The following is a 26,606-nucleotide window of genomic DNA, read 5'->3' on the forward strand; positions in this document are numbered from 1 at the left end:
CTTTATGAAATAATTAATTCAGTCGGTCTGGAAATGCTTAGCTGGCAGAATAATAAAGGCAGCCTGTGTATCAGAAACAATTAAGCATTTTATTTTTTGGCGCCGTACGTAGCTCTAACCCATCATAAGCTCATTGTCACACTCTGTTGAAAGTGGCTTAAGCTAAAACAGTTCCTTGAAATGATTCGATTAGTCAGACCATATTACTTCTAAGCTAAATCTTCAATTGAGGACTCATTTTTGGCTCTATAAAGATTATTTCCAGCGACGAAATAAGTTTAGTTTAATTATAAGAGCTGGTTGATGTGAAGTTTAAGTCCATTTAAATTGTTTCACAATCACCACCATGTGCATTTTTTTGGATATAAACAGTGCCAACTATGATGCAAACCCACTTGACAATAATCAGCTTTTACAGCCAGTTAGTTAAAAGAAAAAATGCCGGATAGATTTATGAAATTTTTAATTGAGAAACACTAACTAACTCTAGATTAGGGCCACTTGGGGACAAGGGAAACAAGTTGTGAGCCCAACACACACTGACTTGTTGGCAAGTAGCTGCATATTTACAACAACATTCGCCTTCATTTTGGACTCCTGAGGAAAATATCTGACTCTTTAGCCATAGAAGACTGAAAACTTTGCAATGAAATCCAATTTTTTGAACATCAAAACACTTTTTCCCCAAAGAATGTGGCCCCACATTATAAAACAGAGCCCCTTTCAGCTTATCTCAATTCATGCCTGGCCATGGTGCTATATTATAAGAGATAAGTCAATATGACCTTTGAAATGGATCACTGAGACAATTTCTCAAAAAGCCCACTGAGTGACAACTGAGTGACAGACCGACTGCACTACGCATCCAGTAAACAGCAGTTACACCCTCTCCCTCCATGCGCCGAATTACACACTACAATGTAAGTTTGTCGCACTGCAACGATAACAATCATCATCCTGTCTCGCAAAAAATGTTTGATGCATCTATTTTTTCACTTCCTTAGCTGCTCAGGCATTGTAAAATATCACCCTGTCGCACATCAATCACCTGGCTAGATTGTCAACATGTTTTTTTTTTTGTTTTTTTTTTTGCAGCGGATGCCATTTCCCCACAGTAATGGCAGTCTGGCAGCGTGGAGAATCAGTTGGCAAAGGAACTGAGCTGTCAATCACATCAGGAAATCACAACTGTAAAATGTGTTAATGCTCTGTTGCACTGGTTGATTCGTGATGGTTAGTGGCAGCTTTTCGTAAGCCGCTTGGAAAGAAAAAAAAAAAGCTGCACTGGATGAGGTAAACAGGAAATATGAAAATCAGCAGCTTAAAACAGACACCATGAACTTTTGGCACAGTAAGAATAGAACATCACAATGCAAGTTAGTAAAAGAAACATTACACACAAGAGAGGATTTGAGCACCACTTTGGTTAGTTTTCAGTGCAAATTATCTACATTTCTTATTATTTCATTGGATTTATTTTGGTAAAATAATTGGTTTACTGAATTCAATCATCATTGGCTTGAAAACTACAATCCCCAAACAGCTTTTATTACACAAAGAGTCATGTTTTGTTTTCAATTTTGGTGAATAATGACTCAGCTTCCCTGTTTTTGGTGAAATGTTACTGTACAACCAACAGTAATACATAAAGCTTACCTAACATGTGGTCTTGACAAGCAGTGTCTGGGATGCGTCCCTCTTCATTTTCAGCCCTCAGGTTGATCTTTTGAGTCATTATAAGGGTCTAGAAAATGAATGAACAATACATGATATTGACATGAGTGTCTTTTTGAATACAAATATACTTGTATAGATCATTAACCCTTATGTTAAATAACATATAACATTAATAAAAGTCCCTTAAAGGCAATTTGCAGTAAAGAAAAGTGAGAATGAAAAGGATCAATCGCAGTAACTACAGATTCGTGTATTTTATGACTTTCCAGATGAACAGACAAGCTTCTGGCATTGTTAAATATGTTTGAAGTTTTCTTCAGAAAGAAGTAAGGTAATTGTCATACTTTCCTGCTTTACTTTAATTGGGTTATTTCGGGGAAAAAAGAGGTTTTCGGGTGGTGCAAAAAAGAGCTTATAGGTCATAAAGTGTCCCTCTTTTGTTGTATTTCTTTGGGGAGGAGATAGAGGGAAGGCTTGGAGGATGGTATTAAATGGCCCCTTTGTCAAACTGAGTGCCTCCGATAAGGGGCTCCTCCATGTTATCGAAATTCCACATCATCTGGATTAAATTTCCTACATTATGCAGTGAGACTCTCTTTTTGTCATTCTCTTCCTCCATTCAGTCCACTCTTTTTACTTTCTTTTTTTTTTTTTTTATTGCCATCTTGCTTATTTCAGGCTCTCTCAAGCACTCAGGCTCTCTCCATCATTTTTTTTTGGTCTTTTGACTGACAGATAATAAAGAATACAATCCACAAGGTCATAATTTGAGCCTTTTGCTTATGAAGTGCACTGATATGATTTTTTATTTTTAATAAAGCCGCTGAGAGAAGCCTGATTCAAGTTTGCATTACATGCATGGCCTGATAGCTGTCTCTGTGTGAGATATACTTTAAAAAACCTTGTGGAAACAACAACAGCATCAGCCTGGGTAGATAATGAAAAAGTAGGCGATGAATAGTAGGCTGAGCCGGAACACAATGTGAATCAATAGCGAGCCTTCAGGGGGTATGATGTTGAAGAGGCGGCCTTGTTGTGGATGTGTTTGTGAACATGTACATACCGCGCAAGTGTGAAAACCTGTGGGAATTTGCACGTATGTGTGTGTGTGTGTCAGAGGCCAACGAGATGAGCTCGACACAGACGCTACAGTGTTAAAGTCGGCGGAGTTCTATTATGGTGGCGTGTTTGCTCACTTACAGCCGTATCTGGACAGATCTCCATATCTCCCTTCATTTCGCTGTGTTTCTTGGGTGTAGAGATCCCAGGCGGTGATGCAGCCACAAAGTTGCCCTTCACAGCAGTCCTGCGAGGGAATAAGATTTTATCCGTTTTTATGTCTGTGTGCTGAGTTCCTCTTTTATCAACTCAGCTGGTAGAAAATGAGCCGGCTGATAAATTGCATTGACCTGTTCTTTCCCCTTCATGAATATGCACACAAACATATAGAAATGCAGAGAAATACACACACAAAAATGCCATTAACTGTTTAACAACTTTTTCGAGGCAATCCCTCTTAAGTGATTGTTTGCAGGTACTCTGGATAAAAATCTGTCAGATGTGGTTTGAAGCGGCGCATCAATGAAGTGAGAGCTGTGAAATGTGCAGCTTTCCCAGCTTGAAGATACTTTACTTTGAGTGTGCTGACTACGTGTCTGGATGCTGGTCCAAGAACTGTTAAAGCTCACTGGAGTGGAGTCATAACTCAAACAGACAGCTGCTTTTTGTGCTGTTTATCAGTTTCTCTGAACACAGATTTAATGCAGGAACGGCTCATGTTTAATTTAATAGCACAACCAATTTGTTTTAAAGTGTCGATTCACTGGATAGAAAGACAACTCTGACAAGGCTGTGACAGGAAGTAATCAGCATCATAGCATCCGATCAATTAAAGATAATTCATTCTTGGTTTTCTTGACGACAAAGATGTTGCTTTACCCACCTGCCAAGAAGCTCGTTCACAAACTGGTCTTTGCCGATAAAGGCTGTCGTACACTGGATCTGACTGGTAATCTGACCCATCTGATTGTTGCAATGGTCCATGATGGAGCTCAGCTTGTTGTTCACCTCAGACAGATTCTGCGCCTCCTGACTGTCTTTCTGCGGGATATCATTTTTCTTTTTATCCTTCTTCTTGTCAGACTTCATCTGTTTGCCTCCAAGCACTGATCCAATCTTTAACTCTTTCTTCTCCTCTTTTCCCTTGGGGGAGTCTGCTTTCTTACCAGTCAGAGCTGGAAGTTTGCTTTTACGGAAGCCAAACCAGTTTGCCAGTGAGGGACCTGTCTTCTGTTTGGACTCACTGGCAGCGACCTTCTCCTGCTCTTGACATTTCTGCAGATTTTCTTCAATTCCCATCATGACTTTCTCTTCAATAGTGCAGGCTGTTGGACTGATTTTTTTCTCCTCCGTATCTGGGGGTTTGTTTTGCGAGTCTGTCTGGGTTTTGACTTCTCTGCTGAAGTCTGGCTCATTAGGGGTGGTTGCTATGCCTCCCGTCTCTCTCGCTGGGTTATCTGAGTTATAGACACAAGAGGATGGAGGCTGAAACTGTGGATGAGAGGCAACTTTTGCTGGCTTACGGATGTTCTTCAAACCAATCCTATCAGTGATGGGTAAGCTACGCACCTCTTTTTGAGAGGGTGAGGTGACTGCTTCCCCTTTCACTGTGCCCTGTGACCCCTCACCTCTGGAGTTTGATTTAGAAGTTCTTTCAGGGAGTATGTTGTGACTATTTGACCCTGTCATACCTCCGTAGTGGCTAAGCCTCGACCTTGGGGAGTGGACAGGGCTCTCTGCCAACCCAACACTGGGCACTTCCAAGGAGCTCTGTCTTGACAGAGAGTTCCCCCTTTCGCCTGAGTTAGTGATGATCTGAGTTCTGATTTTTCCCGGTCCATCCAGAACATTGATGTTGGGCTTCTCAATGTAGTTGGTGCTGAAACTCTGGCTACGGGCTTTGGCCCCATTCATTCCCAAGGCCGGCTTTAGATGAGGTTTGGTAGTAACAGATATGGATCTAGAGAAAAGTTGACTACTCCTTTTCCCTTTATCGGAGACGTCCCCCTCCTCTGGTAAAACAGCAGCGCATACTTCCTCTTCCAGTAACCTACACTGAACCTCACCTTCCCCCTCTGTAATGGACATCTTAGGTGGTGAATCAATACTGTACACAGGCTGCAAGCTGTCACACTGGGTAGAAGCATTTGAAGTCACAGTCTCCTTGGAAACTAAGTTGATATGATCTTTCTCTTGCTTGCCTGGTATAGAGGGACTATTTTTATGGCTGGGGGGAGATTTTAAAAATGCTTTAAACCCCATTGGGATGCGAGTCTTTGAGGCTTTCTCCACTGAGTTAGGGGAAAGCATAACTGAGCTGGGTGGGCTGACTACAGCTTTGCCATTTTGTGGCTCTGTTTTACCTTGAGGGGTGTCCTGAAGCGATATAGGTAAACCAACAGAGGTCTTCTGCACCGACTGATGGACATTTTCATGGGTAGATCCTCTCTTACTTGCAAATGAGTTCTGAAGTGAGGACCCTCTGAGGGCACTGTAGGGAGGAGGGACATTCTTTGAGCTTTTAGGTGCATTTTCATGTTCTGGAGCACACCCTGAGTTTGCAGAAGGGAGGTAGTCTTTCATGGTCATCCGCTTGGAAGTGCCTTTAGTAGGTGTCTGAGTCATGGCGGGGGACTTTTGAAGGTGCTGACTGGTTTTGTCAACCAGTTTCTGAGGTGCAAGTGCAGTCCCGTAGCCTGCATCCAGGTCTAAACAGTCTTTATCCTTGATGGGTAGCGTAGCTTGCATATTTGGTACAAGTGAGGTGTGGTAACTTGGGGGAGGGCCCCTCACAGTGCTTGGTGTGGATTGTTGAGCCACCCCTATTTTATGTGCCTGAGGCGACCCTTCGTAATTTGGTCTGATCAGTAAGGAGGTGGTGCGGCCCGGGGGAGGGGGAGGAGAAGGGGACCTGAGTTTATTTTTGATGGTTTCACAGTGTTTGTCTCTGGTTGGCTGCTCGCCACTGTCAGCATACTCCAGGTGCCTCCTTGAGAGGTGTGGGGAACTGGAGGACGAGCCCTTACTCCATTCCGGCCTGCTAGGGACCTTGGAGTTTACCGCCTTTGGGCTCTGAGAGCTCTTGATGAACCTGGACATTTTAACTGTAGGGGAGGAGGGGGATTTCTCCTGACTAGAGGGTCCTGAGTTTCCACTGTTACTTGGTTCAGTGGTGGAGCCCTTAGACAGTCTCAGCGGGGATCCCAAAGATTTATTATGACCGGGTATCTTTGAACCACTGGACTTGGGACCAGCAGTATCAGTCATGGGAGGGATGGAATGGCCTTTATTAGCTCGGCTGCTCAGTGGTTTGATTAGTTTCCTTTGTGGAGTTAACTGCATTGACAACCTTTCTGCACTGCCCTCCCTGCTATTGCTTGTTTTGCTAGTCCTGATCTGATATTCAGACGGCTTCTCTGGAGATTCAAGAACAGTGTAGTTTCTTACATTTGTTGATTTTTGCCTCGTTGGTCTCTCTTGGGGCACTAGTTCTGTGTAATCAGCCACTACTTTGCTACCTGGAATGTCATTTCGAGACCCAGCACCTGCTGCAAGTTTCTGAGCACAAAGTTCAATAGGCTCTCCCTCTGCATCAAATATCGCCAAGATGCTCTCCTCAGACTGAGTGCACTTGGCCCCTTTAGGTTCCTTAATTAGGCTGAAAGGCCTGGGCCTCCCATCTGCAGACTGGGTGCGTCCCTGGTCCCTTCGCACACACTGGTGTGCGAGCAGCCTAGCAGCGTCCCTGTACAGCCTCTTGGGGTCCCTCTCTGTTTGCTCTGCTGGCTGGCTGAAGGACATTCGGATGTCACTGGACTCAGAGGTGAGTTCCTCTGGATCATCCACGTCAGAGAGGTGATTGGGACCCTCTGCATCAGAAGGGGTGAAATGCAGCATGGATGGTTTACTAAAAGCTGATGGCCTCCCTCCCTCAGGGAGAAAACTGTTAATGAAACTCATGAGTTTCTCAGGACGCTCTTTTGAGTCATAGCCAGAGGGCTGTTTTGTAGCCACTGGTCCTGAGCTGCTGTCACCTCCACCTCCACTGTCCTGTATCCCCTCCCAGCTACACAAACTGTCTGAGATGCTGTGGGAGAGCCTCTTACAGTAAAACCAGTTGTCCTTGGTGGGGATGTTATCTGCACGACTTGAATGTGCAAGTTCATCATCTGCATCATCAGAATCATAAGAGAACTTCTTGCCCCCAACAGCTGAAGTTCTACCCACATGGGTAGGCTTGGACACCCCTTTACTGCTACTCTTGATACCCAGGGAGTAGATGCCCTCGTTTGAGTTCATGCAGTCTTTGGAGCCTGACTTGGAGACCTTGGATGCAGACAAGGATCTGTGTTTCCTCCTTTGTAGCTTTCTCAATCCCTCTAGTATGTGGCTCTCCTTGCGCCTTGTGGGCAGCTGCTCCTCCAGGGGGGCACAGATATTACTGGGGGCTGACGAACCCAAACTCAGCCTCTTCTCCCAGGTCAGAGATGACTGCAGGGCAAAAAGAAAGAAATTGTATAATAGTATGTGCACACATACTTAATTAACATCCTGTTTTTCATGATCATAGTAATTATTACTGTTCTGCCATGATATTAAAAGTGTTTTTGACTTCTCGCACGTCACATGTTCACATAAATCACTTCTGCCAAGCTGTCAGCAATGATGCCTTTACCATGGCGACAACCATGTCTTAAATTATATACTGCTGACAGATATCAGGAGCTATGTTATTGTGCCCCATCAACCTGAAAAACAAAAATATTTTTTTCAGAATTATTTGTGGGGCCTCCATTTAGAGTCATAGTCAGCACACTCTTAGACAAAGATTAGGAATTAATGAGGGTCTCATAAGACACGCATTAAAAACCCTAATAGTTCTTTAAGTATCTAAAACATGGGTCTTGATGAGCCATCACTTGTTAATGTTTTGTGGAATTGCTGTCAGGCTTTGTAGAGTAAAGGGATTTACCATTTTCCCACAGGAGCGTCCATCATTCCAGGTGTACGAGCCGCTGGAGAATTCACTGCATGCACTTGACAGGGACAACTCACTACTGCTACAGCTGCTGCGTGGGTATACAGGCGCTGGCACTGTCAGACTCAGCTGGCTCAGACACTTGGTCACAGGGAGACCTGCCTTTCCATTCAGCTGAACCTCCTATGGGATAAAAGAGAAAAGAGACATGACATTCTATTAGCATAAGTAGCAGCATCATTTATACAGTTGTGTAGGGTTTTATGAGGTGGGGAAATTATGTTAATTTGCTTGCCAGCATACATATCAATGTATTGGAGTGTTGAAGAGCAAAATGCTGACAATAGCTGTAAAATTATAAATCATAAATTGAGTGATTCTTAAGTATTATTCCTTTATTCTTAAGTATTACCTGAATGTGTACAGCTTTTTCTTTAACGTCAAAACATTTTCCTGTGACTATGCGTCAAAAAGTGTTTTGATGTATAAGTTGTTGGCTAGTTTTGCATATCTAATTACTATCTTGCTGTTGATTTTGTGATGAAAGGTATTTAACAAAGACTTGACAGAACAGTCAAATATTCTAAGGCACTGCACTTTGCAAACTTACAAAATATCAATCACATTTTCATGTGCAGTCACCACAAAACAGCAGATGTTTCTCCAATTAGCATCTCACTGCAGAAAATGTGAATATATAAGTAAATTATTTTAAAAAAGTTATAGCAGGCAAGATAAGAAATAAGATAAGTCTAATCTCATATAAGTGTCACATGTGTATCATTTAACAACCTATTTTAGGAGATGTGGTACTTTAGCACATTTAGATAAGATGTTTTATAATTCACATCTTGGCCATTACTATTTCATTTACTCCCTCTTCCTCCGCTTTCATAGCACACATTAGAGTTTATCAGGTGGCATTCTCAAAGGGGTAAAAGGGTAAAACTCATTTTCAGTCCTTAATGCATAATACATAAGATGACTAATGTACCACACTGTCCTGTGGAGTCATTTTTACTGACGAAGAGTCTCAATCGATGGTTTTCTGGTAATATGACAAGGATTTATTCCTTTTAGTGCCAAGTGATACTGCTAGTTCTTCCTGCTGAGAGCTGAGATGAAGGGTCACGACTTTAGATTGTTAGGTCTGTATTTTAATATCTTGTAATGATTTCTTGAGCAGGGGTAGGGGTCCAGTTATGGTACCTGTACGATTCATGCAGCTGAATTTAAAAAAAAAAAAAAAAAAAAAAACGCCTACTGTATGTTTCCCATCAAGCTTACATTAGAAGGAGAGTCTGTATTCCTGGAAAGCAAGAAGGCCTTGCTTCTCTCCGGCTCCAGAAGCAAATCTGCCGCAGACAGATCCATGATTCGAGAGTGGAGTTTCTGAAAGGCAAAAGGAAGGACACGCCACGGTGAATTTTGGCTTCAGGGATTTCAGAAAATTAAAATGTTGCCTTGCTGTATGATCTGACATTGACACAACAACAGAATGGTAGGGGATTTTTTATTTTTTTTGCTTCCTAGTTTAACAATACTTGTACAGTACATAGCATAATCTAAAATTCCTCTAACTGTACTTTTCATTCAAATTTGTATCAAATTTAATGCCTGTAACCATTTTTAACACTCTTAGCGATCAAATACAGTAAATCTCTTAAATTATAAATTTCAGAAAATACATGAAAAATTGAATGAAATAAAAGTAATTATTTATTTTACAGCATCTCAAAGAACACAGTACGCTGAGGCTGAGGAATATTTTGCCGGCCTTACAAGTGCCCATCAGATTCTCTCCACTGGTGCCATGCAGAGCTCTGATTCATACTCCTCGCTCAAAGTCATTAATGTCATCGGCTGGAAAAAAACTAATGTGAATAGGAAATAATTGCATCAGGGAGTAAGGGATTCCTTTGATTTTTTTTTTCCTCAATTCATATGCTAGTCTGCAGTCTCTTCTGTTATTTAGCTCGTGTGCTTAAGAGGGAAGGATACAAAAACCAAATACATTTCCACGTATTAATCTCAGAACTTAATTACACTGGGTTCCCTGTGCTCAAATTAACTTAAACTGGAAATATGCTGGAACAAAACACTTGATCTTGCGCTGCATTTCCTGCCAAGGGTAAAACTAATGCTCATTCAGGGAGTACAGTATATGTCTATATACACATGCATGTATTTCTGCCTTCTCATATATTTCAGTCTAAGTTTCTACCGTCAAAATGAAATGCATGTCTCATGCAGTAATAAAAGTCATATCTAGTGAGAAAATTGCATGTTATCAAAGAGAAAGTCACCTTCAGAAAATGGAAACTGCTTAAATTTTCCATCAATACCATTTACAACATTTTAAAATAAAACTTTGCCGTCCTATAAAACTCTGTACTGTCTGTTTCTATTGACTTTTTGCATGTTGTGAAAGATGTCCTCTGAACATTTTAGTGGGAAGTAAGAAAACAGAGCTCCTAATGATACCCAGACTTAACTGGTTCTTTTGTCTCCTGAGAACAAACAACATGCATCACTTCGCCTGTGGCCAAAACACAACCATCCTACGTTTTTTCTCTCCAAATTTCAGCAAAACATCCAAAAGAAAAGCTTTTTTTTTTTTGGTGTTAGCCTGTGAATAAGCTTTCAAAGAGACTTACTTTTCACTGTCAGTGACTATGTGGTAATGGTGCCATGGAAACAGATCAATGCCCACTTTCAATGCTTTTTCCAGCTTACAGATAAGGATAGGTATTCTTTACTATTTTTAGAATTTATAAAACATCAAGCTCCGTATCCCTGCACAAAGCTCTTTATAACATGATCTGCTTTGATTTGGTTCAAAAGTTACAGTCAAGCTGTAGAGAGGATTTCTCAGATTTTCTAGATCAGAATTGGACTGTTAAATGTTTTAAAATAAAAAATGCTTTACATTTATTGATAATATTGAGCTTGACCTCTAAGATTTAAGTCTTACTTTTACTAGTTTAGATTCAAAATGCCAGACGGCTTCTTATTCCGGTTTTTACAGTAATAAAATTGATATCTGTGCTGTTCTAATGCCGCATCCCCGGCCTCCCTGCTGTCCACACGGGATGGGAGTGGCTGAGGTATTATGGGAGGCTCTGATCTTATCATAGGGTGCTGGATTTCACCTCCTCAGCGTCCTCATCAAGCATTCAGTCGATAGTGTCACAGGGTCACGGGCGGGGGTAGATAGTGGAAGGGAACGGTAGATGACTGCAGGCATCTTGAGCTTTCTCGAGGTTCAAGGCCAAAATCAAAGTCAAAAATGTTAATTGTGAAATACTTTAGACTGTAATGTATTATGCAAATATTGGTCTTTTATCAACTGTTAGCTAATGGCTGAGATAGTTTCATTTGTCAGGGAGCCAAGAGAGAACTTTAGTGTCTCTTTACTTTTACTTCTTCTTAGTTTTTTGGCTTGACAGTGGTCATGTTTCAAGATAATGAATATCAGCCCAGAATAGCAGTAATGGGCGGCTTCCAAACAAATACATCAGTATTGGCACCCGCTGTCAAAAACACATCGCTTGAGCCGTCCTGCAACACACAGCAGTACAGACAAGACACTCACACATACACATAAATTCATACATACACCCACTCGAACACAAAACGCTCACCTGCACGATCTGATCTATATGGCTGACTTATCACACCTACACCAGGAAATGAGACAGAGACTCATCTCTAATATCACAATATATCTTGTCATTTAAATGAATTTACCACTGTTCTTGAAAAAGTGGCATAATTTGTGATTTTTTTCAACTTTTAGCTGATAGCCTTGGCAGCAGCAGAGGTTTGACTATGCAAACTGCAAAATTGCATGAGCGGTAATGAGGTCATGGCGTTCATGCTGTGTCCTTGGGGCCCATGAGGTAGCTTAGGAAACACCGAGCATTTGTCCCAGTAATGGGAATCTCAATTGCCACTTGCCTGTCATATTTGATAAGCAGCATAAGTGGATGGGACCACACACCACTTATTTTCCTTTGGTTTGCAAATACTGCATATTTTGAGAAAGCAACTGTTTCTATTTTGTTTTTTTGTTTTTTTTTTACCAGTTAATGTCAAATTTTTCTGAAATGAATATGTGGCATTTTTGGAACCAAACCAATTCAGCTGAAGGCAGTAAAGGTGCACAACTGATGTGGTTACCATCAAAAGCATTATGGTTCTTTATCAGCGAAACTCAAGATGCCCACAGGGAGCCAGAGAACATTTAATTACTGATAAGCAAAAGGTCCACAGCTAGACTGGAAACAGTACACTCGTAAAGGTGATTAAGTCTCCCTCTCAGCTTGAGGCTGGAGGAAAAAGAAGACATGAAAACTCTCCTTGGTTAGTTTCATATTTTGGTTGAAATACAGTTAGAATGGTTTACGTAAGATGTGGAAACTATTTGTAGTTTCAAATTCTTACAAACACCTAAAATTTTGCTATAAAATTCATCTAAACTCTAATTTCCCATATTACATTTACATAGAGAAAGTAAAGGGATCATTTTGGGAAATACCCTTATTTGATCAATATATCTCTCATGTCTATAAGCTAGGCTAACCAACTGTTATCTGTAGCCTTATATTTAACAAACATATAAGAGTGGTATCAATCTAACTCTCTGCAAGAAAGTGAATAAGTGTTATTTCCCAAAGATGTAGAGCTAATTCTTCACTTAATCACCCATTTATCACATTCAAGGCGATGACAGATACATGAAGTTTGAGTCTCCAGCGACGCGGATAAATATAGATGTTTTTAACAGCTCTCCTACACGACTGGAGAGCTCATAAGGGACGCGCTGAACATCCCCAGCAGCGTGATCACAATATGATATGATTAATTCTTGCACTGAATCACCAGTTGATGGTGTAAATGTCATTATTAAATAATGTGCGGGCAAGTAAATATATTTCCAGTGGAAAAACCTACATGCTTAAAGGTTGCAGCGTAGTTTTGCATACCCACACACTCCCCTCACCAGTGCAGAATCCATCTGCGACACGCATATATTACATAATTTGTTTCCTTTTGACCTGCCTTACACACATATATTACCAACTGATATCTAATCTCAGACTTGCATTAGTTTCTTTTCGGCTGAATCACATTTGAAAAGAAAGAAAAAAAAACACATTGCACAGAGACTAGCTGAATGCCAATGCGATACAACTCTATCATATTTCTGAGTGCCTTAATTCACGTCTCCAGCTAGATTGCACCTCTTGGTCCCCACAGTGGTGTCATCAATATCCCTCTTCAAGCCTTTTATATTGCACTTTCACTTGACGATGTTCCAGCCTGTCCAATAATGGCGCTGGAAGTAGCTCCAACTGACAGAAAGCTTTACAACACACCCCGAGTCATATTATTTCTCTTTCCTCCTTTCCTTTTTTCTTTATTCCATTTACTCCATTTCTGCCTCTTCTTATTTTGCCCTCAGTTTTTCACTTCTACCCTCTTGTCTTCTTGGCGCTCTCTGCTATCTCATCTCTCTCCATTTTCAACCTCCTGTCCTTTCCTTCTTATCTACCCTTGCTTGCCTTCTCTCTTTTCATCATCACCTCCTCCCTTTCTCTCTTCTCTATTTCCCTTCCCTTTCCTCTGGATGGACTGACAGCTCCTTTCCCCCTTCCTCTTTTCTTTTTTGCAGCTTGCTATTTTCATATTGACAGCGAGGAGCCTCGCAGCAATTTGCACAATTATGTGAAATCCTACTTTCCACGCTGACCTTATTGCCCTGCAATGCTATATCACTGTTGACAATAGATGGGTAGGCAGGTCCATCTGTCTCATAATTACACCTTAAAAATCAAGCTGGAATGCACACACAGACACTTTTCTGAAAATTGATGTTTTCCAAGGGACCGAACATGAACTGAGGCAATTTCCAGCCGCCGATGAGGGATCGACTAAACAGAATGTCAGCTGTGTGAAGATATAAATATAGTGGTGGTTGTCTGATGGTTACAGAGGAGAGACTAGATGGTTGCTGGTTCAAATTTGTGTTTTTCTGAAAGATGTGAAGGAGACAAGTCTTTCCTTTATGTAGCAGATTACATAGTTCCAGTGCAGCAAAACTGCAATGGAAGCATAAAATCATTGCATGTTTGTATTCTGATTTTGTGGTGGTAGGTTTTTTTTTGTGGGGGAGGATGCTGACTTTTTCTTGAGGTAATTTAAAGTTTATGTTTGCCTTTTTACACCCTTTTCTTAAATAGTCGATTTCATTGTCCCATAGAGACTTTTAATGTATGTCCTGCATGTGTGAACCATCTACTTCACATATACAATCTCAATTTGAACCAATATGCACAACAAGCAAGGGAACTGTGTGCGCTTTAAGGCCTGTACTCCCTTTATCTTTGCTTCAAAACAGAAAAACAGACCAAACAACAGCTTCTGAGGAGGGAAAACGATTGATAAAGAGTTATGTATGAGAGGAAAGTTTTTTTTTTTAAATCAAAGTATTTACCATCCTCTTTGCAGCCTCTGTCTCTGACTGAGACCCCAGAGCAGTTTAATAAAAATCCAAATGAAAAACAACTTCAAATGCATGAGAATAAGTGCTCGGTCATGTTTACTGGGGGAGTTGCTTCTTCTTTTGCAAGGGTGTGAGCAAGCACTGTGAGGAGGAGGGATTCGTGCTATGGATAAACATACAACATCTGTAGGGGAGGGTGAAGTTAGTGGATCTTCCAAGTTCGAACTAGCCCTTATAGTAGTTTCTTTAAAGTGATTTTTATAGCTTTTATCCACATTTTCCATTCAGATAACTGCTGATACTCAATTCTGTGTCAGTAAAAAAAAGTCTAAAAACATTCAGTAGTGTAGAGTCGGGGTTAATGGAAGGATATTTATCATTTCTGCCTGGAGTCTCCTCATCAGCCAGCCATGATTGGTGTGAAATGTTTCTTATTTATGCTTTTAAAGGTTGCACTCTGGGTGGGCGGCGTACCTGGAGAAGCAAGTCCGAGGCGGGTTTGATCCTCTGCTGGAACAAAATACCCAGCGCCCGATTCTGCTGCTCGAGGTCAAAGACTCGAGTTCGCAGCTTCAGACATTCCTCTCTCAGATCCTTGATTGAGAAGCAGAAAGCATATCAGGAAATGCTGTCAAGTATAACGTTCTTCATGTGTACAAATGTATAACAGGTAGAAAAATTACAGTATATGATCATCAAAATGCATCACAATGATTATGTAATACAGGTAATCTGAGAAAAGAAAAGAATAAGAGACAAACCTTCTGGGTGAGAAGTGCCTGCACAACTTGATTGGCAACCTAAATCAGACATGGAAATAAAGAAAAACAATGCATCGTTGAATCTTAACTTAGCTTCCTTGGCACAGTGATAAGGCCTTTTGACTCTTATGACCCTTACAGGCCTCTGTAGGCAGCCTTTGCACTGCTAACGCCGCACTTTTCAAGACTTCCTCAGCCAATTTACGTATAAGATGAATTATTATGAGCTACTTTCCGATGTGTGTGTGCGTGCGAGAGTCTCTTTTACACCCGTGACTGTACAAAAAAATTAACTCTCAGTTCCCAGCGGTGGGTATTGACATCTCCGGGTTGCTGTAGGAGCGGAGGTGCGCCTGGCTTAAGTGCTGTTGTGCCTAGGTCTCGGTCTCACAGCGGCTCACACCCGCCCGCACTTCAGACCACAACGCCGATGGAGAAGCGGCTTGAATTACCGCCCATTGATTGCTCATTAATACTGTGTGAAGCTACATCGGCTCTTTCGAGTGCACTCGCTCTTGTTTATTGAATGAGGAGAGATGGGAGTAAATATGGTGAAATGAGCCCTGCTTCTCAAACCGCAAATTAAAGATCTGCCTCTCGTAAAATACCCGAGTGATCAAACAAAACCTGGTTTAATGGTCTTGGACTAAGAATTTGAACTCTGATTGGAGACACAGTATGACTTTGATACAAGTAATTAAACTACAAATGCCCACACACTAAAATTTAGACAAGCAGCTGGTCTGACATAATCATCCCTTCTGTTACAAAGCAAACTTTAGATTTTTCACTGTTGCTGTGTGCAGTCATTAGAGGAACACAGACAGCCTCAGTCATCAAAACAGGATCATTACCAAGCTTTCCGTCCACAAAAGTCAGCCTCATAGGAAAACAGTTGACAAGTAAACACAACAAAGCCAAGCTGAGCCATCTTAGCGAGGGCAGGGAAGCAGAACAGAAACGAGGACAATCCGCGGAGGATGCAAACTCTAATACAGCTATATCACAAAAAAAAATCCTCCCCTCCCTTTCTTTTTTTATTTTATCACTCAGTTTCTATCTTCTTCCTCACTCTTTCCCTTTACATTCCCCCCTTCTTCTCTCACCTGTCTTTCCAACCCTCCGGCAGATCTGCTCAGTCTGCTGAGCTGGTTGGTTCAGGGACAAATTAGCCAACTTGGCCCTGCTAGACATATTTCCCCGTAGCAGTGTTCCCCTCCCACCCACCCGGAGTGATTCAGCAAGCAGGCACAGCCAAGAGCCGGGATGGTTTATTCCCCTCATGTGGCCCCCTAAACAGCACTTATCAAGCTCTCACAAATAACCAGAGGGCAGAGGATGTAAACTACTACTTCAGCAACACCGGTTCACATCAGGTTAAGGCTATTTAACAGTCTGTTTATTACAAAATTAATACAAATAATAACACAAATCAGTATTGACCATTGATTATTGGTATGATGGTGCATTTGCTGTATATTCGCTAAAACATGCTCTCCAATATTTCAGCTTTTTTTCAGTAAAGGTTCCTAAATAGTACATAAGAGTAACATCATGGTTACCAGAAAAGTTTTTGCATAAATCATACTTAAGGGAACTAATATTAAAGGTTTGCTTAGTGCAGGTGGAACATTTTAGCCTCTTTATTATCATGAGGGAAGGGAGATTTTAGTGCCTGAAAATTATGAGACACTTCTAAATGAATTGTTAATATCAACAATTCACCTGTGCCTGAAGTAAATTTAGACTTGTATAAACTTGTGGGAAACAGTCTGCCCTACGCAGGACCTCATTAAAAGCTTAATCTTAAACCCCACAACACTACTTAGTCTGTTCACAAGAAAAATTCAACAAACACTCGTGGAATTTTCAAGGCAAGTAAAACATCTGGTGAGTCGTACGGCGCCCTTGAATGTGCTTTGGAGTCAGACAAGATAAACAAGGTGTGTACTCACCTCATCTAGACAACGTTCATACTGCTCCCTCTGGCTCTCGTTCTCCAAGGCCAAGGCAGAATTCTTCTCCTGCAAAGAGCACACAGTCAAACACGTTCAGTGTCAAAGCAACACAAACCCTGTTGTGCCTTTGGTTACATTTGATGCAACAAAACAACACGGATGGAGACAGAAGTGGCAATCAAGCTGAGCTGCGGCTAAGAGGAGACTAGCTTCACAAAGGTCATATGTCAAAGCTGAACCGGGATGGCCAATAAAAAATTTACAAAGTCCCACAGAGAAAAAGGTCAAGGGGATGGAAGTTATGATGCTGAACTTTGGGGCGGCAGCTAGCCATTTGGAGTTTGGACCTAATAAGAATATCTTCTTCACTTGCCAAGCGATGAGGCGGTGCCCTATTGATCTCTGGGAGTTTCCAATTTGTCAGAGGCAGGCAGCATATTAGAAGCTGTCAGGCAGCCTTGCTTCTCTCACCCTCTGCCCTTTAGTAGAAACTACCAATCCCTTGATGAAAACATGGGAAACATAATTACAACCCAAAACATCCCAACTGCACCATCGAGGAAGAAACACTATCTAATTAAAGCCTTGAGGCCTAGAACATGGTTACTGGCACAAATGTAATGGATGACCTAAAGACAGCTTGTGTGTCTTATGTGTTGGTTTGTGAATGGAATTTCTATTTTTAGAAGACACCTTTAAAAACCCTTGACATCTTATTCATCATTGTAACATATAATTAAAACTTTCTTGCATATTCCTATCAGGAATTGCATTTTTTTTTTTAAAAAACACATATTTTACACAACTTAATCTGTGCTACACTTACACAAGAGCCCCTTTTTCTAACTGAAGCAGCTGTACGAGGTGTTATATAACTCCCCAGTTCATTGTTACAGGATGCCACTTGAGAGTGTTTTGTTACCTCATCCCTGATATAAATGTTTTGCTGCTTTTGTTCAGTGGCACACAAGCCTTTAAGCGTTGAAATGAGAATCCGAATGTCACTTGAACTTTATTTCAATACATGCTGTAACATTGTTTTGTAGATACGATGGAAAAACCTTGAAATAAAGCGCTTTCTTAGCAAACAGGCATCATATAGAAAGATATGTGACATGTTAGTTTGTGGTTATTTGCAGGCGCAGGCTTCCATGTCTTCCTGCAGCTGTCAAGTGATTGGCAAGCAAGCATGGGAAAAATGTAATGCACGCACTGATACGTGAACAGGCAACAACCAGAGAAATGCTGTTTAATTTCAAAGCGACGATACAAAGTAAGACTCTGACATAACCGTGTTTACTGTGATGGATTATGTCGCTGCGGCATTTTTCCAGCTTGTGCGAGTTGTTAGTCATGCTGTACAAGAATGAATGGCAGCGAATTGATGAGGAAGGGAAGGGAGCCGATTTCTCCACAACACCAGGAAAAATGGTTAAGGAGAGGAGGATGATGGGTAATTGGCACAAACAAACAAAAAAAGAAGAAAAAAAAACATTGTTGGTATTGAGACCGGAATCTCAACTGTGTTATAAATCAATAAGTTTGTATATGATGCTCTGTGAGACTCAAGATATTGATTCTAAGCCCACCTACTCAAACCAGATAGTCCTGCTGTCATACTATTTAGTACTTATATATAATTAAGGCATCTGCTCTGAACTGGCATACTACTGTTTATAATACCATTGCAGTATTATCATACTGTAATACCCTAATGTTTTAAGATCATTGAGGAACAAAAAATGGTTACTGTAAAATACAATAACTTTAAAGCCTATGAATGTTACAGCAAGTGAGTTTTGCCTTTACATACAGCAAACACAACATCTGATATATTATCTTTAAACTGGTGATGCGTGTTGGCAAACAATCACTCATTTAATACTAGCATTAGCATTCATTTGGAGTCATGTGCCTGGCCACTTGATTAATGTAAGTCCAATATTCACTCTACTTTCCGCTCCGATTTGGTCTCCACCTCCAACTCAAGAGAAAAATATTCGGCTTTATATTTAATATTTAGCTGCTAGATGTTCCACTTTGTTCACCAGCTAGTTGCTAACTTTGTCTGTCTTCTGTTAGGTGCTGGAGAGGTAATATACTGTGGATTTACCAGTCTGCTATGGCTGGAAACATGATTATGGGAGCCCGTGAGTCGGAAAACCAAAATAATGAGCTAAAAAAACTAAAAAGCTTCACACAGCTGAGAGGATCTGCAGAGTTGGGTTTGTCAGCATGAGCGACATATTTCCCATTACACATAACAATTTCATCATTAAATGTAAAAATACTGAGTGATGCAGCTTTAAAATAATATTGCAGTAAACACCTGCAGTGCACTTGTAATACATGAACTTGGGTACCATACAAGTTTCTTGCCAATATGTATGTTTTTTTTCACTTTTTGGGTAAAACAAGCATGTTCTCATACTCAACAAGTAAGGTAACCATAGGGCCGTTTCTCCCAAAATCTGGCTGGATTCATTTAAGCCCAAGCTACAGACTGTGGTGCTTGTCTGCCAAGTTAATGAACAGTATCAGTAGAGCAGGAGAAATCAGAGCTGGGCAGTGCTTACTTAGTGTCAGTGGAGTTTATGCACAATGCAAGGCAGTGATGTATTGCCTCTGCTTTGTTCTTACTGCTTTAGCCGGCGGGGCATCCATCACCCTCGCAGCAGAATGGAATAAAATGGCAGATAACTTTTGATAAAGTCATTTAAAATGTAATGTTTAGGTAATGTACTTAATCAAATGGATCACCAGGACAGGCTGACCATACTTCCTGCCAGGCTCTGAAGATAACTTACAGCTGAGGAGCAACAGGCAATTACCTGCCACTTTGCTGTAATTAGGGTCTATTTTCTACCAGGTAGGCTTGAGTGTAATGCTGGCAAAAAGGGAGAACACATCCTAGAGACTCGTTCTTTTTACTTTTTTCCTTCTCTTTCTCTTGAGCATGACCTCTCTTTATGTGTGTGTACTCAAAGACACAGATCATTCTCAATTATTATGATTATTATTATTTATTTCTAAAACTTCTTGTTTTTTTGATATTTTTCTTACTTTTGAGATGGGGATGTCAGTCAGTTTCTTGTATACTGGCATCATTTGGTTTACTGTCTTGTAAAAACTGTACATGGTTTAAGATGAAGATTGTCGTCCACCACAGTAACATCAAGAAGTCACGTTGAGTCACTTAGGAATGAGTAGGTAAGACTGGAGGCCTAATTTAATTAAGTCCTTTAATTGCTGAGAAGATCTGAGAGGATGTGTGTCCAGTGGCTTCAGTAGGAAACAATCAACATGCTGCGCTCCTGCTTCGGCTGTGGCTTGGGGCTTGTGGTGGAGCGCAGCTCAAATCCCAGACCGCAGAGGAAAACAAACCAAAGCTGAAGTACAGCCTGAGGCCCCCGTGGCGACTCTCTTAGGATGACTTTGCTCTCCAAACGATGAAGACCGGAGAATTTGATGAGCTGTCATGCTTTCAGACACAACTGAGCAAGGACTCTGACAACTGGCAGACAGGCTGGCCACAAAGGATAGCCAGCGGTGGCTGGAAATGTGGAAGCGAAGAAGAATGAAGGGGCAGGAGTGAAGGAGAACAAAGCAGAACAAAGGTAGGTGGAGGAAAAGGAAACAAAGGAAAAGTCAAAGCAGTAAAGGTAGAGAGAAAAAAGAAGAAGGGTGCTACCTCCAGGGCCTTGAGGCGCTCCAGAAGGAGCTTGGTTTTGTCTTTGTCCTCTTCTGCTTGGCTGGCATCAGGATCGGCGTTCGCCGGCCCAGGCGGCCCGGGGTCTGGCTCCGTTTGAGTCGCCGGCAGGGAGCCGCTCTCTTCGGGGCCGTCGTGCTGTTTCTGCACTTCCTCTGAGAGTTTATCCTGACGCACAGACAACGAGAGGAGGTTAGAGGGAAAGAAAGTGAAAGAAGGAGAAGAAAAGGAAGAGGGGGTGAGGGTGGGGGGCTGGGGGGGTTGGCAAGTAAAAACCAGAGCAGATGGGAAGAAAGCGTTCAAAAGAGAGGTATGACAAATGTTTGAGGGCAATACGTGGGAGATGAAAAACGGGTAAGGAGGCGTGAAAGGCAGAAATCAGAGGCAAGGAGAGAGTGAAAGATGTAGGAAAGGAGTGAGATGGGAGAGAAGAAAGGGGAGAGAGGATCAGATGGGCAGATGGGACAAAAGGGAGGCAGCTTCAACAACAGAGCTCCAAAACATCCCCTAATCCCTAATCATGTTTCACTTGTTTTCCAAAGAGTGGCATTGACCTTGAGGACTCTCCCTCTTTGACTTCAGTATGTTTCTGTCTCTTCGGCTGGCTTTGAAAATCTCTCTCAGTCTCTCTGCCAGCTATCTACTCCTCTGTCTCTTTTCACTTGTGTTTTTTTTTTTTGGCTTCTTGGCCCTGCATCTGCGATAATTTACTACTAGTAATAATTAGCTACTAATTAGGCGCTGTCTGGCTAGCACTGAACTGCAGAAAGAAAACACAATAAGCTCTCTGTGACACTCATTATTCATCTTTGTAAGGGAATGTTTGGAGCCTAAAAGTCAGTATATACTAACAGAATATCTATCCACCAAACGAATATTTGGTCATTACAAAAGTATCTTTCGAACATTTGCAAGTTCCAACTTCTTGAATGTGAAGATTGTCAGCTTTTATAAGTGAATAACTATGGCATTTGGACTTTTGGCTGAAAAAAAAACAAAAACATAAGCAATTTCAAGTCGTCACCTCGGGCTCTGCCAAATCATGACGGGCATTTCTGACAATTCTCTGGAATTTTATACCCTGACCTTTTCGACTGGCGACCCCTCGAAATAAAGCGGTATCAGCTCGCGAGCGCTAGTCACAGGTTGAATTTATTGATGAGTTTCGAGCACTTCAATAAAAAGGGTGACTTTCTCCTCTGAACCTGTCTGATTGTTTCATTTGAATAACTGTCAAGAGGCCTGAAGAGGTAGAGCTATCCGCTATTTCACAAGGAAAAAAGGAGCAAAGAATAGAGAAAAGCCAGAAAATATGGGTCTAAAATTTCATTGGGAGGATATTTTTCCTCTTTAATTAAAAGTACAAAAGAAATATATATGATTTATCCTAAATTCAGCTGTTCTGTATCATTTTCTCTTTTAACAATATAGGTATAATTGTTCCTAGCTCGACTGACTTTGACATTTTCTTTGAATGAATAGTAGTTTTTCTTCAAATGACACAGAGGTATTTAGTCAGGAGAGTGTAATATATCACTGTGCACACGTGTTACATTTTTCATCCCTACCTGACAGACAATTGTCAAACCTGAGGATACCTATGGTTAATGTGCTGGACAAAGTTGAGGTTGGTAGCACTGATGGATGGCTTCAACTCTTTGCTTTTATATCCAAATGCAGGGGTGAACAAGCTGCCTCTCTCCCCCCTAATAGGAATTGGAAATAATGTCCTTCAGAGCGCTTTGTTTCCAGCTTGATCCAATCTCCTTTAAACACATATTAGGTTTTCAATCTTGTTTGATTCCATCAGACAATTGTGTTCCAGGCGATACTTTATAGTCGCGGTTTTTAAGTTTGTTTGCCGGGGCTAACCAGTGAAGGCTGCGGTTTGCTTTTGAGAGACAGCTCATCAGACAGTGTTAAAGGGCCTGGTAATAATCTCCACAGAGAGAGACTGGAGTGGGAGAGGGGAGGGAACCGTGTCCCTCACGCTGCCCTTTCAAGTTATTGAGTTTGTCTGCTGAATACACAGAATACTTCTGCAGCAGGAGCGCATCACTGCGTAGGAACGTCTGGAGTTCAGTAATACAGCAACAGGGAATAGCATAATAACCCTCCAAGTTTATTCTCTTTGACAATAACCATCCACTGCTGCTCACCGGAGCAAAGCACATACTATACATCAGCGAGGAAGTAGAGATTTAATCCTCATTATCTTCTTTCAAATCAGGCTCTCGCACGATTTTGTGAACAAAAATGTAGCTATTATGTTTTGTATAAAGGATTGTGTGACAACTGTATGAAAATCAGCTTATAGTTTATATTAGAGCAATAGATGAGCTATTTGTAAGCACTTTAGGGACCTTTGAGATAAAGTTGAGGCTTCAGCAATATCAGGATAAAGTTTAGAAATTAAAACATATTTTGGAAAAGTTAGTGCTGAAATAATTAGTCGATAGACAGAACAAGATAATCACTTAATCAGTCTTCAGGTTTTTAAACATGGTTCCCTGTGAGACATGAGTGGGCTCATCCGGAGGGGGGCTAAAACGGCCTGTTTGAGACAGAGGCTGAACTGAGCAGCCAGTATAAGATAAATAGGGAGGTTTTTCGAACTGTAAATAATGCAAAGTTATTCCCGTAGAGCCCAAGATTGTAATTATAGACCACAAAACGTGCATGATACGTTGCTTTTAATCATGTAAACTGTGTTTCCAACTCCTGAAATATTAAAGTGTGCTGCTTTTCTCTGCAGATTTAGGATTGTTAGTGTTAAAAAAAAGCAATTTGAGGACTATTTTCTCTATATGTTATACTGTATGTTCTATCCACAAAGAATATACAGTTCGTTATCTTACACAGTGACGTTGTTTACAGTATGTTTGGGGTCAATCTGAAACACGTCATCAGTTCAAAGTCTCATTAAATCCCACACTTCACACTTTTTTATCACAGTCCTGTCATAACTCCTCCATATAATTCGTTTGTGTCTTGGGGAACCCAGGCGAGGATTATTTTGTGTGCACAGAGCCATTATTTGCATATTAAGTCACTGTATTCATTTCACATATATTTCAGAAGACCCGGGCTGTCTCCTCACATTTTTATGATAACGCCTTTGCACCTCAGGGCAACTAACAGGATATCAGTCACGTTATCACGGCCGCTAATCCCATGTTTCAATTCTACTTCATGTACGCACTGGAATGCATAAGCAGTGAAACAACTGATGTTTAGTTTTATGGTGCTCATTTTATATGCGCTCATCATTAAAAAGATTTTTTTCTGCCTCTGTTTCTGTCTTTTAATCACAATAATAAACACATTTCATAAAGACCCTATTTTTAATTGTATACCAGCTGAACCAGTGATGCCATTTTCCTCTATTCCCTGGAGGTATTTTGCACTCTTTTCAGTTGTTGGAACTTTATGGCGATAATGTGGTTGCTGCTTTACAGATATTGTTGTTATCATATGCCTCTAGTGTGGTAGAAGAAGGATCAGTACACGACAATTAAGCAGCAAAGATGTTGAATAAATACTAGACTAACTTTTGTTCTGCAAGTTAAAGCTCTCAGGAGGTGGAGGTGAACGACACTGCGCTGATGATAGACACACTGAGGCAAAAGCATTTCAAGCGCTGCGATGTCGTGTAAACATGGTGAGATTCATATTGTGAAAGTGCGACCCCAGAGGTGACCCCCCCCCCCGCGCTTCAGAAATACACTGTATTACTTATTCCTTCGACTTCTCTTCTCAATCCCAGCAGCTATTTTTCTTATGTAACAGGGTCGACAATGAGCGATGGGCACTCTCACCTTGGCTAAGACTAGCTTCATTTAACGCTGTGGATCTCAGAGCTGGAAAATAGGAGTGAGATACCAACTAAGATACCTATTCCAACAAAAATGATTAATGGAATATTGGTAGAAAATTGGTAAATTGGTAAAAAAAAGTGACGACAGGAAGAGTTCAAGGGATGCTTGTTTACCTTGTAGGCCTTCATGATGTCCACTGTGTCCACTGCAGTCTGCTCCAGGACTCCCTGATTCTGCAGCAGCGACCGCACCGTCTCTTCCATCCTGCACACACAAGACATAACATCATCAATACGTGCCATACAGTATGATTAATCACATAGTTACCTGCTTGTTAAATTAACAGTAACATAACACCAAAAGCAGTGTTTCTGTTTGAAAGTCTCACATCTGTTTCACCTCTTACCACACTCGACAGTGATGCCACAGGGTGCAGGAGTTACATCCCTTCAGCAGAGTGAGAAGTTAAACCACTAGAGGTCAACACAAACTAGATTTTCAGGGGGAGTTCTATAACTTTTTAAACATAAAGAGGGAAGTTAAGGAGGGCAGAAGTTATAATTGTTGATAGTAAATACATATTTTATTCTGGATTTTTGGTGCATTAATTTTGACTCTCTCAAGTCTCACTCAAATTACTCCAGCAAGAGTTGTGGATTATCCTGAATAACCGGGATATTGTTTCTTTATAGCCAGCAGCAGTTAAAGCCAGCCAGATCTCCCCAGGCATGTTGCTCCAAGGCGTAGCAACCCCGATGCCAAGGACCAAAACATGCCTTGTTTTTAATCTCGACTGTAGAGCAGCCAAAATGAACTTGCTTGAGGACCTCTGGGTTATATTGGGTTAAAATGTCTGAAATGATGTGATGCCAGAGTCATCAGCACCTTCAAAATTATGAGTAGACTCAAAGGTACCACGATAAACGCCCAAAAATGAGATCTATGGTCAAACCGTTTTGCAATTTTATGAGATGCTGGTGTTCAGAAATGGATCATAGCATCCTTCATTTGTTTTTCACATTTTCCATACACACACATACAAATGGGTCCACAGTGAAAATGAAAAAGCAAATGAGACTGAATCAGTGCCAGAGACACAAGACGGATGAGTGGTATTTTTTTGGACTGAATCCCAACTTCTGCTCGGTTCACTATGCAGGGAACACTGTCCAAATGACTAGACTGAGTACAAAAATTGTGCAAACATAGTACTTAATGACTTATTGTGTGTGATTCTGTAGGCGTGTGTCTGTATGCAGCTGCATGTGTGTCTGGTGATGGCTTGAATTAAGTGCAATCACAGCAGCAAACACTAAGCGAGTGACCTTGACCTTCAAGGCCTGGTCTGCTCAAAACAATCTGCACTTCTAGTTTGTGCTGCTAACACCGCAAGCTGCATGCAAAACAGGTGCCAAAGAGCGCATGCGAAAGTGCTTCTCTCTATTTCCATCTGAATAAGAGCCATATCTTTATCCCTCGAGCTGTAGGGTGTACTTTGACCCTACATGGAGTCACTTTCTGATTCTGTAAAAAAAAAAAAAATAAGACTACCACTGCACCAGATAAGCAACGGAAGATGATCCTGGACCCAGCTGGGATCATGTAAGTCACATATGATAAGATAAGAGCACTGGGTGGATGGGGATTGACAGACAGCTTTTGTTAAAAAAAAAAAAAGAGCATCCTGACAAAAGAAAAGGGGCTTCTGACATCGTCAGGTGGGAATCATCTGAATTTCATGACACTCTTCTTTTACTGGTTTGATTCGCAAGTGAGGTTAAAACAAAACAAAGGAAGAGCTCATGTGACAGAGCTGAAATGAACAAATGTGATCGGGTTATTTACACTGACCCACTTATTCACACCCAGTCTGCTGCATATCATGTACGTTGGCAGGGACTATCACCTCCTTGTCTCTCAAGTCCCCAACCCTATGACTCATGTGCTCGTCAGTGTGTCAGAAGGCTTTGTGCTACTTGTCAAGCCAATTCTTCTTTTGTTGCATTTGATACAAACCACTGTGATTATACTGGTTTTACATTTTCTCAATGACTGAATATAAGTATTTTGCATACATTATATTCCAATCAAACTGCAGTATTCATATGTTTCGCACATGCTTTGTCGTAATTTCTTGG

General features: G+C 41.2%; 1 protein-coding gene across 8 annotated transcripts in view; it reads right to left on the minus strand.

The window, feature by feature from the left end:
- LOC137177195 (nck-associated protein 5-like) overlaps positions 1 to 26,606 on the minus strand; it is a 136,457-nt gene that overhangs the window by 16,030 nt on the left and 93,821 nt on the right. For all 8 annotated transcript variants that reach the window (XM_067583351.1, XM_067583350.1, XM_067583354.1 and 5 more), the window contains 10 exons: positions 24,642 to 24,732; positions 20,633 to 20,818; positions 16,939 to 17,007; positions 14,984 to 15,022; positions 14,697 to 14,816; positions 9,002 to 9,106; positions 7,709 to 7,897; positions 3,620 to 7,227; positions 2,878 to 2,983; positions 1,657 to 1,744 (listed from right to left, as the gene is read on the minus strand). In XM_067583351.1, the coding sequence (XP_067439452.1) occupies positions 1,657 to 1,744; positions 2,878 to 2,983; positions 3,620 to 7,227; positions 7,709 to 7,897; positions 9,002 to 9,106; positions 14,697 to 14,816; positions 14,984 to 15,022; positions 16,939 to 17,007; positions 20,633 to 20,818; positions 24,642 to 24,732 (4,601 nt within the window). The remainder of the gene's footprint in view (positions 1 to 1,656; positions 1,745 to 2,877; positions 2,984 to 3,619; positions 7,228 to 7,708; positions 7,898 to 9,001; positions 9,107 to 14,696; positions 14,817 to 14,983; positions 15,023 to 16,938; positions 17,008 to 20,632; positions 20,819 to 24,641; positions 24,733 to 26,606) is intronic.

The sequence above is a fragment of the Thunnus thynnus genome, chromosome 24, assembly GCF_963924715.1.
Source record: "Thunnus thynnus chromosome 24, fThuThy2.1, whole genome shotgun sequence".
NCBI lineage: Eukaryota > Metazoa > Chordata > Actinopteri > Scombriformes > Scombridae > Thunnus > Thunnus thynnus.